The 15,156-nt window shown below is 57.8% G+C and overlaps 1 protein-coding gene across 1 annotated transcript; it reads right to left on the reverse strand.

Moving 5' to 3' along the window:
• Window positions 1-82: 82 nt before the first annotated feature.
• On the reverse strand, window positions 83-9,738 carry SHISA8 (shisa family member 8). Its single transcript, XM_023946687.2, has 4 exons — window positions 8,893-9,738; window positions 1,654-1,778; window positions 1,409-1,549; window positions 83-883 (listed from the first exon to the last, which is right to left on the reverse strand). The coding sequence occupies exons 1-4, from the start codon at window positions 9,438-9,440 to the stop codon at window positions 570-572; spliced, it is 1,128 nt and encodes a 375-aa protein (XP_023802455.2). The 5' UTR covers window positions 9,441-9,738; the 3' UTR covers window positions 83-569.
• Window positions 9,739-15,156: the final 5,418 nt, after the last annotated feature.

Consider the following 15,156-nt stretch of genomic DNA (forward strand, 5'->3'; position numbering starts at 1 on the left):
GGAGTGGGCTTTGTGCCCTGCTGCCCCGGGGGAAGGTTTTGTGAGCAGTGTGAAGTTCCCCAACCAATTCAGACCAAGGCCATACAGTTTAATGTGTTATTTATTGACAAGGTGGAGGCTGGGGCAGTGAAGGGAGGAGGCTGGGGAGGCAAAGGGGCTGCTCGGGCTTTGCTGGCAGCATGGGTTCAGTGCTTTGAGTCAATTGCTCTTCCCCGCACCTCGCCAGAGGAGCCAGGCGAAGGTGCCTGGCCCCAGCAGGGTCTGTTCCCAGTCCGTCCAGCGTTGGCCCCCATGCCCTGAGCAGGGTACGGCTCTGCCAGTGTGTTCCCGACTCAGCCTCTTCCGGGCGTGGGCTGAGGACGCCTGAAACTTGTTGCTCGGATGAGTCCTCGATGCCTCCTCGACGGTGAAGTGCAGCCGGCAGTCCCCATCCCGGGGGCCGGCTCGTCTCCCGGCCTGGCCAGCGCCGCGCTTTGTGTAAGTCCTGTGGTGCTCTCCTCCGGCGGGCTGCCCGCGATGGCAGCGACTCCCGCCTGAGGGGCAGCCCCAGTCCCCGATGGCACGGGCCGTCAGACGGTGACCTCGGTCTTGCTGTTGGTGGCGAGGTGCCGCGGGTGCTGCCCGTACAGCGAGGCGGAGGGGCCGAAGGCCTCGGGTGGCCCCTCAGGGCGCAGGGTGGCCAGGCCCGGCCGGCGGGGTCCACGATGGGGACCCCCCTCCCAGCCCCCCGGGAAGGCCAGACCCCCTGGCACCTTGGGGCCCTTGGCTTTGGGCAGGGGGCAGCCCTCGGCCAGCACCGGGGTCTCGGCTGGGAAGGTCAGTGTGCTGGCGAGGGGTGGCTCCAGCCCCCCGAACCGCCTGTAGAAGTCCTCGGTGGCGCTCTCTGTGGGGACAGGCGTGCAGTGTCACCTCTCCAGGGCCTCCTGCTGGCACGGGAGGCCCAGGGAGGGTGCAGAGGTGGAGAAGGCTGGGATGGGGCTGTAGGAGGCATTCTGGGCGCTGACTGGCCGGGGGCGATATTGGCAATGAACTGGCTGGGCAGTGCTTTTGGAAGATCCCGGGGAACCGATTGCTGCGCAGTGCAGTGTCCATGTGGACCCTGAGCCCTGATGGGGTGGGCAGTGCGCCAGGTCTGTGTGGGATCCTGGGTGCTGGTTGACTGGGAAGCGCAGTGGATCTGCGGGGGACCCTGGGCACTGACTGGCTGGGCAGCACAGCAGGCTGGTGGAGTGATGGAGGAGCTGCAGAGTTTCTGCTGTGAGCAGCCACCCCAGGAGCATTGGGAAACTGGGATGCTTGTTCTGCCTGTGCCCCTTTGTGAGCCCCATGCCCCTCCCCACTTGGTTTTTGGGGTTAGCGGGGTGCATGCCCTCCTCCACCATCCCACCCCCAGGGCAGCAGAACTCACCTCCAACCTTGAGGGTGGTGTAGGAAGTGTAGTCCGGGGCTGACAGGGCCAGGCTGCTGGCCAGCGGCAGGCGCTTGCCGTGGCTGTGGGGCCGCCCCAGTGAGGGGGCAATGGCCACCGCGTTGTTCAAGGGTGGCTTGTCTGGAGGGGCAGAGATGGGTGGGGGCTCAGCCGTAGGCTGTGCCCTCCCACTGCCTTTATTCACTTAAGCGAACTTACTTTTCCCCACCACACCGGTGCCTTACCTGTGCTGTTTCTGGGGGGTCCCCGGGCCAGCCCCTCGCCCAGAGGCACCTGCACACCCCCCATGAGGCTGTCCATATTCTCAGAGGGGCTGTGGCCTGGCTGCTTCAGCAGATCTGTCAGTGTCCTGGAGAGGGGGTGAAGGGCTGTTAGAACAATATCCTACTCCTCTGGGACCCCAAATGCATCCCAACCCTGAACTCCACTCCTTGAAGGCAGAGCTAGGCAGCCTGGGGCTAGGAAAGAGCCACTTGGAGCAGTGCACCCAGTGTGTACCCAAGCTACTAATCCAGCTTTTGCAGGAGGGCTAACAAGTCTAATGGCTAATTGGGGTCTAGCTGGGGCTGAGCCCTCCCAGAGCCAGGGGCATCAATGGGTAAGAGCGGTGAGGGAGATGCATGGCTTGGAGCAGGCTGCAAGGGTACAATGAACTGAGACAGAAGGAAACTGATCTGATGGAAGCTGGAGCAACACCTCTGGGATGCTCCCCTGGTGGAACAGGGGAGAGGAGGCAACACCTCCAGTCAAGTCCCTTCAAAACAGAGAAGACCCCAAGGAAGTGATTAGAGAGGCCACTTGTGCGCCTTCGGGGAGGGAAATAAACTAGTGGCAGCCTCTGGTGCAGGCGCTGTCTGTGCAGAACACCCTCCTTGTAAGTAACAGCATTAAACATTAAACACCATTACATAAGATAGAGCCCTATTTCGTTTAACATTCATGGACAGAGATTCTGCAGTCCCACCACAGCGCACTGGCAATGCCAGAGCAAGGCATGCTGGTGGTACCAGAGTGGGGCACAGTGGCAGTGCCAGAGCAGGGTGCACCAATGCTGGTGGTGCCAGAGGAGGGTACAACAGTAGTGACAGAGGGAGCACGTTATCAGTGCTGGAGCAGGACCTAGCCATGTGCCACTGCAGCCTTTGGCAGCAAGTCCCAGGAGAGGATGGGATGCTCCTGCAGGTGCAGGGCTTTGTGATGAGAAGACACACCATTCCCCCTGCAGAGACCATCCCTGCAAGATTGCAGGGGTGTCCACTCAGGGCTTTTTTTGGCTCGCTAATCCCCAGCTCACTGTCAGCATGCCTCGCGCCTCAAAGGCTCTGGCTGGCTCACAGACGCACACCGTGAGCTGATGGTTAGCAAGTGGTTGGACGATAAAACAGCAGATTAAACTCAACATGCATAAATGCAAATTGGAGAGGGAGGGGGGAATAATCCTGACTTGGTAGATGTGTCAGCTCATGGCACCAAAGTGCTCAAAAACCTAGCGAACGTGATGCTTGGAATTTCAAGGAAAAGCAGTGAGAACAAGGGAAAAAGTAATGCATTGTGCCTGGGGGATGCTTATGCTTGTGGGGACCTAAGGAAGCCTCTTCCCTCCCAGTTTGTGTTCAGTCAACATCACAGGGCAGGGGCGAGAGCAAAGCAACAAGGAAGGGTCACTTGCCTGTGGGTTAATTACACATCATTCTTGGGAAGCTTAATCTCCAGATGGGCCAAGAGAACCCTGATATAGCTGAAGACATTGAAACGAGCGAGGAACAAACCCTGGCAGCTGACCAGCTGGAAGGCAGCTTGGCAGAAAAGGGCCTGGGGATTCTGGTTGACACCAAGTTGACCATAAGCCAGTAGAGTGCCCTTGGGACAAAGGCACTGAAATGGTTTCCTGGTCTGCATTAGGCAAAGTGTTGCCAGCAAGTCTGAGGAAGGTGATCCTTCCTCTCTGCTTGGCACTGGTAAGGCCACACCTCTGGAGTGCTGGCTCCAGCTTAGTACAGAAGCATGGATGTACGGGAGAGAGTCCAGGGAAGGAACACAAAGTTGGGACTGGAGCATCTTTTATACAAAGAGAGGCTGAGAGAGCTAAGACTGTTCAGCCTAGAGAAGAGAATGTTTTGGGGGATGTTATCAATGTACATGAGTATCTGAAGGGAGGGTGCAACAAGGACAGCATCAAGCTGATGAGGTGACAGGTGCAAACAGAAACAGGAATTACTGTTTAAGCAGAAGAAATAACATCTTTTTTTTCCTGTGGGAGTAGTTAAATGCTTGACCAGGCTGCCTGGGGAGGCTGTGGCATCTCAATCCTACAGCTATTCAAAGCCTGCACCTCCCCAGGAACCTTCCTGCAACAGACTGACCCAACCAAAGTTCAGGCCATGGATGCTGCAGTCAGAGAAACTCTGGGCACAAGCTGTGCCTAGGCTGTGCCTAGGCAGGGCAGGGGGAGGCAGGTACCCCGAGGCCATGGGTGTGGGCTGTCAACTCGGGGAGCTGCTGCCCTGTCAACTCCCACCTTCCCTGGGGTGTACTGCTCACCAGCCCCTCCCCACTGGACGCTGCCTGCTCTTGCTTGTCCTCGGGGCCAGCGCTCAAACAGGCTTGTTTCAACAGGAAGTTCAATGCGATTTGACCTATTTTTAAAATTATTTTTTCTTTTCCTCGGGTCTATTTATGAAGCTTGAGCAATCCTTTATCTATGACTTCTCTCCACATAAATCCATCAATGCTCTTTCTCATAAACGTGCCCTCCGTGCTGACCGCTCAGGGCACATGGACAATAACAATTAACAACAATGGCTCGAGCAGCAATTAATGAGCTGTTTTGCTGAGGTGAGAAGCACCCACAAGTCCCCAGCACCAGCAGCACTTGGATTCACCCTGCCCTTGTACCTGGAGTAGTGCCACTGGCCAGGGCTGCCAGTAGGGCTCTCAGGGGCTGCACCCCTTCCCTGGCTTATCCCCAGGTGATGCAGTGAAGGGAAGGTGGACATGGAGGGTGACACTGTGTCTCACTGAACATCACCTTGGGCATTTTGAGCCTTAGTCTGGTCCTGTGGCTGGGGGGCTTGAGGAAGGTCAAGCCACATCTCCCTAGGTCACCTGGTGGTCTGAGGCACCAAGATGGATCTGGAGTGCTGATGGAGGAAGGGAACAGAGAGTAAGTGTAGCTTTAGACCTGCACTGCTCATCTGTAAAAGGTTCTGCTGAATGGTACCACTGAGGCCTTCATCCACACTCTGGCCATGGATGCAGAGTACATGAGGCAGTGTGTGTGTGTGGCTTGGCACCCAGCTTGCCTGAGCAAGCAGGGTGGGCATGCAGCCACCTTCATGGTAAACATAGTTCTGCTTAAGGGTTAAGCTTAAGCGTTAACAAAGACGCCCCAAACCAACCTAGTGCAAGACCTGAGACCAAGCATGGAGGTAGATCCAGAAGCAATAAAGATGGAGGCCAAGAGAGCTTCACAGGAGAAACCATGCAAGAAGCACTCAGTGCTCCTGATCCATCCCCAAGGGATGTGCCTGTGTGGGAGCAGGATGCTGACCTGGCACAGCAGCCCAGCCCAGGGCCTGACTCACTTTTGGGAGGCCCGAGCCCCATACCTGGTAAGCCCAGCAGGAGAGAGTATGCAAGTCCTGGCAAGGGAGCAGGGAGTAATGGGGAGACAGAAGCACAGCCTCCAGAAGAGAGGAGAGATGATGGACTGATGGGGTGAAGTGACATTACCGCGAGCTGGAGTGGGTTCTATGGATGAGTGGGGTCATGAGGTTTGGAGCAGAGGTGCAGCGTTGCAGGAGGCACAGAGCACGCTGCAGCCACAGGTGAGCATCCCGGATGGTCACACTACTGCTCCCAGTGAGAGCCTCAACTTCACCTCCCAAGTTTCCCACAGATTACAGTGTGTTTGCTAAGGGCAGGGGTGCCCATCCATACAACTGAGCAGCACAGGCACTGTGGGACACCTGTCCGGTGGAGCTCAAGGATGCTCAGGAAGGCGTGGGGTTATCAAAGTGTCTTTGCAAAACAGGAGTTGCAGCGGTGGATATTGGAGCTTGGACCCAGTGGAAATGAGCATCCCCAAACATTATGTTCAGTCTAGGGACAGACTTCCAGGTCTCCTTCCCTACTGGAGCTGGATCCTCTTTTGTCCCCAAGAGAGCCAGGGCAGCACCTAATAGCACACCATACTGCCTGAAAGCACTTTTTCTAGGTCTTCACCACTACCTGCTACCATGGACATCAACCGCAGGCATGGCCCTGGACTTGAGCATTGCCAGAGAAACACCCAGGACAGCTGGATGCATAGTGAGGCCATATTTGGGGGACCCCAAAAACCATGCGGAGACCCAGGGAGTGAAAAGTCAGAATCGAACACTCACCTACTGCAGCTGCCAGGGCACCTGCTCCTGACAGTTGTTTTGCCCTTCTCCAGAATCTCCCCTACTCTCTAGGAGGCTGCTTCTTGCCCAGTTCTTCCTATAGCATCGTTCACACCAGCTGCAAAACTGCAATTCCCACCCAGGAGGTTTTCTGGGAGAGGCCTGGGGCACGTGCTTGCTCTCAATGTAATGGGCATGGACAGATCCTGGAGGCCCCCAAGGACCCAACGTCCTCAGAGATCCGGGGACTGAAGAAAAACACAGGCAGGTGTTCCTGACTCATGTAGGGTCTGGCCAGGCTAAGCAAGTGCTGGGGACAGATGCCAAGCATGAGCTGAGCAGGAAGGAGAGGGGATTGCCGGAGCTGCCATAAGGCCCTGCAGGAGGAAGGCGGATGAGGACGGGAGGACAAACCAGGTACCTGCAGTCCCTTGAGCACCCACTTCCCTGGGTGGGCCAGCAGCCAAATCCATGAGGAGACAAAGACATGTTGGAGATGACCAAGGTGTGGGGGTCTCAGGACAAGCTGGACACAGACTCAGGTGTCTCCATCAGGGAGGAGCTAATGGACTTTTTGCACCTAGTCACTCTTCTTGGGTTTGGACCAGGACCAGAACCATGACAAACGACATCTGGAGGTGGTTGACCTTACCCCCCAAGAGAGAAACCTGCAAGCAGCAGCAGTGGGAGCTGTCCAGGGCAGCACAAAGCGCCTCCCAGGAGCGGAAAAACCCCGGCGGGAGGGAGGGATAGGAATGGAAATCAAGACGACCGTGCAACAGGGAGCTGGCCCAAGGCCATGATGCGGTGCCCAAGGAGCAAATGAGAAGCTCCTACCTGAGGCGCTGGGAGAGAGGCAAGGTGGCACTGCCCATGCCTTGGGCCATGCGTGGGTACAGTGGCAAGGCAGGTAGAAATAGCCCTGCTGTCTCAGGGGCACCAAGACAAAGCGTATTCCCCCAGCTGCCCAGGCATAGTGGAATGGAGGTGATAGCATCCCTTTTTGGATGCTGATGTCGTGATGTCGTTTGGCACTGTCTCCATCAGCCCAGCACCCAGGAAGTCATATCAGCCTGGTCTCTTGCCTGGTTCCTGGAGCTCTGCACCTGATGCAGCACTGCTGCCCTGCCACAGCTTTCCAGTCACCATCCCTGTGGAACCAGAGCCGGTCACAACTGGCACAGAAGGACACAGGACACAGAAGAGTGTCCTGTGTCCTGTGACAGGAGAAGGCAAGACTTCTCCTGACTTCTGCAGTGATCAAGGTGTCCTTCTGATTTTGTCCCTCAAAGGTGGATGAGAAAAACGCACCTTCTCCCTATGCTAGTGCCCAAAAGATCTGTGGCTTTATGGAGAAAAGGCACCTGTCTCTCCAAACTCAGTGGGAAAATTCAGGCTTCCATGAGTTTAGAGGAAGGCAGGGACAAGGGGAAACACACAGCTCCAGCAGTGCAGAATTGAGGCTACCCACAGAAAACGGCCCCTGGTGAGTGGCAGCACTCCCACCAGCATGTGATGGTGGGAGAAGGCAATACCCAATGGCAGGGGATGAGGACATGGGTCTGGGTGTCCCAGAGTCTGACCCCTCCCTGAGCACAGTATCTCCTTCACAGGAGGTAGGGGGGGGATGACCAAAAAAAGACGCGGCGGCAGGCGAGTGGAAGGGGAGTCAGGAGGCTGGCGGAGGCCGTATTGATCCTGTCAAGGTGCCAACACTTCCTCAGGCAACGCAGGGGGAGGCGTGGGCACATAGCAGCACACAGCCAGGCTCCCTGCCAAGGTGGGGGCACAGCATGGATCCCCCCAAAAGTGCCTCTTGTGTCTCAGGAGGGTCCTGTGACCCTCCTCCATGGCTTAGTATGACCCTCCTCCAACCAGGGGTGATCAACCTCTGCTCCCCTGAGTGGGTGCAAGAAGTAGAATGGGTCTGGATTTGGGGTGCAGCACGCATTGGTTGCGTAAGTCCCAAGTAGGCAGTACCCCAGGGGAAGGAGAGAGTGTGTTGGTGCTAGGGGTTGCAATCAGGACAGCTGCCTGATCATCCCAATGAAATTATTTCCACCAGCCCTGCTTTTCCTTTTTTTAAAAGCTAAAATCCCTTAACAAAATGGCATGAAAATGGGTTTCTTTCCATGCTTGATGTCTTCACCGAGAAGATGAAAAGTAGAGCCCCAAAATGGGGAGAGAAGCATGTACTGGCAGCGGGAGGGAGAGGGGAAGATGCACCAACAGCCACAGCAGCTGCACAGGAGTTGGGGGAGATGCAGGGGGGTTTCCAGTGCCAAAGTGTATCTGACACCTTGACCTTCCCCCCGCCAGCCCTGTGCTCGGCCCCAGGAGTGAGCTGAAAAGCAGGGACTGGAGCCACAGGGCATGGGCTCCAGGAAGAAGCTGCCCAATTTTCCACTGGAGGGTGTGCTCCAGGGGGTGTAAGAGTGTGGATGCCCCCTGCAAGGGCAGTGTCCCACACTGGTGCACAGAGCAGACACCAGGGCACACCCACGCAGGTGCGCACACACACGCATGTGCACGCGTGTGCACACATGCACACGGAGTTGGCGCAGCAGCCACAGTGGAACTGTCAGTTGCCACTTCGTCTCCCCCAGCACTGCAAGCAAGGCTGAGATCAAAGGGACTGCAGTCCAGAGTCACCCCACACACTGTCAGACTCTGTCTCACCTTCCTGAGACATCGGGAGCCACAGATTTGTTGCGGGGGGAAAGCCATGTCCTATAGCTCACATTTCACCCACCCCAGTGACTGGTGGGTTGGCACTCCTGAGCCAGGGACATGCCTCCTCAAGAGACAGAGCAGGTCATTTTGAGAGGAGATGGGTGTAAAACCACCCCTTCTCGTGGAGGCTGTCCTGGCTGCCAGCCCTCCCTGCCAGGTTAGTGTGTTGCAGTCAACCCACCCCCTAGTGTCTCAGCATGCTGGGACAGGGATTTTAGGGATCACCTCACCCTCTTGGCAGTCCCAAGGTGAAGCCCAGGTTAAGTCTACGCAACGGGCTAGGAACATGAGCTGCTACCCATGGGGAGATGAAGCGGGGAAGGTGGGGGGACTGGACCCCTTTACCTGGAGACGGTCATCTCTGTCTGGGGACCCTGTGCCTTCTCCAGGCCCAGCTTGGTGAAGATGCCCACCAGCACCATGATAGCCACCACACCGCAGATGATGTAGACGATCATGTTGGTCTTGTCACGAGTGGGGTCCTCGGGGGTCTCGTCCACTCGGGCAGGCGGCTGGCCCGTGTTGACCCAGTTGGGGGTGTCGTAGTTGGAGCAGCCACTCTGGTCCAGCCGCCCGGGCTTGAACTGGCAGCAGAAGCGGTACCCGCAGGTCCCGCAGCAGTACTGGTAGATGCCGGCGTTGCAGTTGAACGGCGGGTCCCACTGCCCCATCACGTCGTAGTACCCGCGGCAGCGGTCCCCCCCCGGTGGTGCCGCTCCGGTGGGCGCGGGGACCGTGGTCTCCGGCGGCGGTGCCTGGCTGCTGTTCCCGCTCTCCCCGGGCCCCCCGGTGCTGGGCTCGCCGCTCCACACCCGGCCGGGCTCCAGCAGCACCAGGCAGCAGATACCCACGACGTAGCTCGGCTCCATCCGCCCGCGGCTCCGGGGGGCCATCCGGGCGAGGAGAGGAGTTAGAGCCGCTCGCCCGGGACCGGCCGCATGGCCGCCGAAGAGCCCCGATGGAGGAGAAACGGGCTGGGGAGAAAGGGGGCGTAATGGAGGGAAGGCAAAAAAGGGTAGAAAAAAAGAACTGGGTGAAAAAAAAAAAAGTGCGAGGGGACGTACCCCCTCCCCGTGTCTCCCCAGATCGGCCGACGGGCAGAGAGATTCAGAGCAGGGGATGAGGCGGGCGGCATGGGAGAGCCGCCGCCTCCCGCCGGCCGGGGAGGGGACGCGGCGGCGGGCGGCGGGAGCGGGCGGGCGGGTCGGGCGCCGGCGGCCGCCCCATCCCCGCGCCTCTGCCCGCGCCTCCCGGCACCGCGCTCCGCCGAGGAGACACGCAGGAGAGAGGAGGGAAAAGCAGCAAAAGCCCTTCGCACCAGGGCGGGAGGAGCAGGAGGAGCAGCAGGAGGAGGAGGAGGAGGAGTGCGGGGGAGAGGGGGAGGGAGCCAGCGAGGCGCGGGGGGCTCGGCTCCCCCGCCGCCTGACAGCCTCCCGAGGAAACCGGAGAAGGTCCTTCGCCGAGTCCTCTGCCAGGCTCCCCGCCGCCACCGGGCGGCAGGACACCCGCCCTCCCCGTCGGGCAGCCGCCGCGGGCGGCCGGGCACGCGTGGCACCGGTCCCGGGCCCGCCTGCCCCCGAGCACCACCGAGCTCCGCCGCCGCACCCCCACTCGCCCGGACGGGAGCTGCGGGCCGCAGGCTGGCACTTAGTGGTACAGGAGCGGCGTATGCTGGGGGGGAGAGCCCCCGAGGCGGTGGGGTGCCCTTCTTCAGCCGCTCAGCAAGGGGGCACTTAGGGAAAGGGAGAGAGCAGCAGTCCCAGTCCCTTGTGAACATCAGAGCATCCCCCAAGGGGAGCTGTCGATGGGGGTCTGTAGGATGGGAAAAGTGGGGGGGCTACTGGGGCGCCCCTAGAAAGTCACCCTCCATGGAGTTGCAATGATTTTCAGCCAGCCACTGGCTGGCCCTTTGTTTGGACTCCAAAGTTCAGACTTTCTGGGGAACGTGCACCCACTGCTTTGGTCTCTGGCTGGTGCCACCCGTGAAGGTGGTGTTCATCCTCACTGCCAGCTCCCCTTCCAAGAAGAGCATAATTTGCTTTTCCTGGTCTGGGGCCATTGAGGTAAGAGCAGGGTGGGGCAAACTGAGGGGCCATCGGGGCCCCTTGCCTAGCGCTAACACAATGTACAGCCTGTAACAAGGGTGGCTGGGGTGAGTGACACATGGGAGATGTGGCTGCATCTTCATCACCTCCAGACAGACCTAAATGCTGTACTAGGGAAGGTCAGCAAATCTGGCATCGCCACTGTGTTCTTGGGCATCTATTCATGCTCTGTGAGAGAGAGGATGAATAATGCATTGTCCTGTCTTACCTCGTTGGTACTCTAGCCTGGGGCATGTGGCTGCCCTTGGGCTGCATAGTGCTGGCACGGGAGACCCCAGTCCCCAGGCAAGTGGTGATACAAAAAGACATTAAAATGATGGAGGTGGGATTAAACAGGTCGGGGAGGCCCACCTCCCTCTGGCAGATGCCTCCTTCAGGCCAGCCCATGGATCAGCCTGTCCTCAGGAGCCATGCCTTACCTGCCACATCACAGGGGGCAGGCTGATGGGATGAAGCACTCCATCATCATCCTGCCTGCGCATCGTGGCAATCCGATATTTCAGGCTGTAGCTTTGCACAAAAACCATCCCACCCCGTCGAGGGTGAAACACTTGTGTCTTCTGCTGGGGGACGGATTTAGAGGATAAAATATCCTTTCCCTATTCACCAAGCCTGAGCCCTGCATGCCCCCGGTCGCTTCCCATCTGGAGTTTGGCAAAAGTGAAACACATTGAAAGCGTGGATGAAGAGAGCAGCTGGAGCCCGGGACGAGTCCGATCGGCCCCCAGTGCCTCAGCCTAATAGAGATCCATTAGGTAAGGTAGCTTGTAGCCTCCAGAGCTTCCTGAAAGAGATAGAAACCTAGTGAGGCGGAAAAAAACTGCTCGTCTCCAAAAGCCACGCTTTCCCTGCATCTGGGAGGGCTCTCTGATGAAAGGCCCCATCGTCTGGAAGTTGCAGACATGGGGGTCGTTACCACTAATAGCCAAAAGCAGCATGGGCCTTGAGAGAAGCTGCGCAAGCAGAGTTTGCTGCTGCCCAGGTAGCGCCAGCAATCGTTTCCCAGGCACCGGGCGATTGCTCCCGGTGTGTGCGAGCAGAGTCGCCCCGGGGGCCCGGAGTTTAACAGACTGTTAACAGGCAGAGCGAAAAACTGGCCAAAACCGGGGAGTTTGCTGGAAAATGGTTGCCTGGCATGACCTGCGAGAAAGGGAAGGGTTTTAAGGCGGGAGGAGGGTGTTTACTGAGTGTGAAGCAGCCGATTTAAAGGGTCTCTGGGAGCGAGAAGGAAGGAGGAAGAGCCGCTCGCTGGCGTTAGCTGCGTGCACCAACCCAGAAGGAAAGCAAAGCCCAGGGCAGGGTGCGGAGGAGCCCAATCCCGGCACGTCCCCGGCTCGCAGGGCCGGCCGGCGCTGGCTCCGTGCAGTGTTGGCACCGGGGGCTGCAGCCCGCAGCCCCGCTGAGCCGTCAGCTCATCTTTGTCAAATAAGTGACCCAGCCACTAGCTGCATCCCCAAAGGGAGGGGGGTATGAGAGGGAAATCCTGTAGCCCGGCACCTACGCTCTAACATCATTGGGAAGCGGCGGCAGGACCCGCAGGAAAATTCAGGTCAGCAGGGACCTCCGGAGAAAAAGCAAAGAACGTGCTTGCAACACCCACGGGCACTTCTAGGGAGGGGGATTTGGGAGAAGAGCTCCGTTAGACTTTGACCACCAGCCCTGGAGGATGTCACGGAAATATTCCCTGTAGTGACAATGCCACCCGGACTACAGAAGGGTGTCTGTGCGCCTGCAGAAATAGGATATACGGGCGGTTCAACACCGAGCGGGGAGGGATAACGCCGAGCGCTGACACTGTAAACAGATTGTTTCTGGCAGGGCACGGTGATCTGGAGAAGATCCTCTCTGTCACAGCCAGAGAGCCCGACAGACCCAGATCCCCGCTGATCATGGGGTGCAAGCCTAGCAGAGCTGCCAGGCTCTTGCCCGAGGAGCAGAAGGAGGAGGGAGCCATCACCACCATCAGTGTGAAGTAAAGCCCTGGGAGCCTCCCTGAATGTGGGAGGATTGGGGTGCAGTCAGCTCCTGAGAAAAACTAGCAGTGTTTGGAGTGTTTGGAGCCCCAAAGCTACCCAGCCAATCCCCCCCTCGCCCCTCATCCGGGGAATCAGAGACACTTTTCCCCCCCAAAAAAGTGATTTTTACCGTGCAGGACTGAGCTGGACTCAGGGCCGAGGGGTGGCCAGGGAAAGGGTGCTGCTGTGGGGTGGATGCCCCGTCTCAAAGGGCTGTGCTGCAATAGGAGGGCTCCAGCACCTCATGCTTGTGTGCTGAAGAGTGCTGCCAGAGTGGGTTTTGCTGCTTGCAAATCAGCAGCTAACACCCGACATCATCAGCTAGGAAGAGCTGAAGGCGAAAGAAGGCTGTCAGGAAGAGCTTCCAGCATGCGCTGCAGCACTGTCCTCTGCCTGGAGGCAAAGGAGAGGAAGAGCTCCTGCCATCATCCCTGGGAGTACATGGGGCATGTGTATCCCCCCCACATTCCCCAGGATACACCAGAGAAACCTACTTCCCTCCAAAACTTCAGCTACTGAAGCTGGTTCTGTTCCAAGGCAGGGCTAGAGCTGGGGAAGAGTCTCCCCTTGCTTTTGTCTCTGTGAGGGAAATTTCTTTGGCCATCAGTATCCTGCTTGGAAGTTCTGAGTTTTGTCAGACCCATTGTCTAGGACTGGGATAAGGGACCCCTGGGCTGTGATTAGGGATCCCTGGGGTCAAGCACTGGGCTAATGTGCAATCAGATCCTACTCCCCTCCTCACATTATCATAGGCTCAATGGATTAGGGAAACCGAAACAGATCTTGGGCTACTGGTGTAAAGCAGGGCAAGTTAAATGCACTGGGGGATGCATAGAGATGAGGTGGCTGAGCCCAGATCAGCCACCATCTACCCTATTTCCAGCCCAGTGTGCACAAGGGTTTTATTCTCCTGCCTGTGCTTGATGCTCTGGCTGTAAAACGGCTGTAAAAGAACAACTGTGCCTCATAATGGCTTACAGAGAACACAGAAGCATATGTGCTTTACCATTACCATCATAACTGCAAACATTCAAAAGTTGAGATTTGCAAGCTTCCAGCTTCCTAAAGGCAGCTGGATTCAAATCCAAATGACATCCAGAGGAATGAGGAGAAAATCAGCTCAAAGCAAGGGCTTATTTTTAATTTATGTCACAGTATGGGCAAGCAGGATCTGGGCTGGAAGCCCGAGCTCCCTCAGCTGCCACTGTTAGAGGGCAGCCGTGCCTCCACATATAGCACAAAGGCCCACGAGCATCAGCTGTGACCCCCAGGCTGTCTGCATATGGACTTTGCATTTAGGATTAAACTTGGAGACAGTGCTGGTAAATGTTCCCCCTTTGCAGGCGCTTGGTACATCAGCTCGCTAGCCCAGGGGTTTTGCTGATGCAGCCTGGAGGTTGTGTTGGGGATGGCTGCAGAGTGTTTGCAGCCCCCTTCACACTCATCTGAGCTTCAGGGCAGTTGGTGGGATGTTGGACCCAAAACTGTCCCCTCACTGGTACCCGCAGGCTGAGCAGGAGCACCCCAGCCTCAAACCTCCTCCTACACTGGGCTTGTGTGGCAGGTCCCCATTGCTATCCTGGGTGGAGCCCAAGTATTTTCTCCTTTCCTTTTTAAAGTAAGTTTCTAGCAGTTTTTCAAGCATTAAAAAGCCAGATAAACACCTGGAAGCAGCAATGCACAGCCCAGCTTACTCAGCAGTGCAGTGGCATCTCTGGCTACGCTCCCTCTCTCCACCCCCTCCGCTCTCACCCCTGACCACCCCTCATGCAACGTGCTGATTCAGACCACAGTCATTTAGGGCAAAATACACCCAAAGAGAGAAAGGATGAGAGCAGCCATCGCAATGCAGAGCATCCTTAAGGGCTCAGTGTAACAGCTGTGCGAGAAGGGGATCTGCTGCAGGGAGGGTGGGAGGCAGCGGGGCCAGCTCCAGGCTGCTTTAGCCAACTGTGGAGCAATAAAAACCAGACCGTGGCAGCAAAAGGGACCCAGTGTTTCTCCTCCCGTGCTTGAGGACCCGAGTTGGTGGTGGTGGCAGTGAGCTGTTGGGTTTGCTGGGATGGGGGATTTAGGGCGCCTGTTCGGGCGGCTGAGGCAGGGTCTGCAGGAGGAGGCCATATGGCCAGGAGCAGCGTGCTGTCCCGGCGTCAGACCGGCAGCAGCGGGCAGAGCCTCTCCTCGGGAAGGGCAGCCGTGCCAAGCACAGGCTCTGGCACAGGTGCCGGCCGGCTGCCAGGTACACTCAGGTGCTGCGGGCGGCTCAGAGCCCGCAGGGCAGCATGGCATGGCCAGCAGGGCAGGATGCCCCCGTGCAAACCAGCTGTCCCTCCTCATCTCCTCATCCCCTGGAACCAGGACACATGTAGGGGCTCACGACCCCCTTGCAGCACAGGTTTGGGCCAGGTGGATGTAACTGTGGTTGGTTGTAGCACGGCATGAATGTTGATGAAATCTTTGCTTCTACAAGACCAACATTTTGACACGGA

This window comes from Cyanistes caeruleus, chromosome 4 (assembly GCF_971803275.1).
Source record: "Cyanistes caeruleus chromosome 4, bCyaCae1.hap1.1, whole genome shotgun sequence".
In the NCBI taxonomy this organism is placed as follows: domain Eukaryota; kingdom Metazoa; phylum Chordata; class Aves; order Passeriformes; family Paridae; genus Cyanistes; species Cyanistes caeruleus.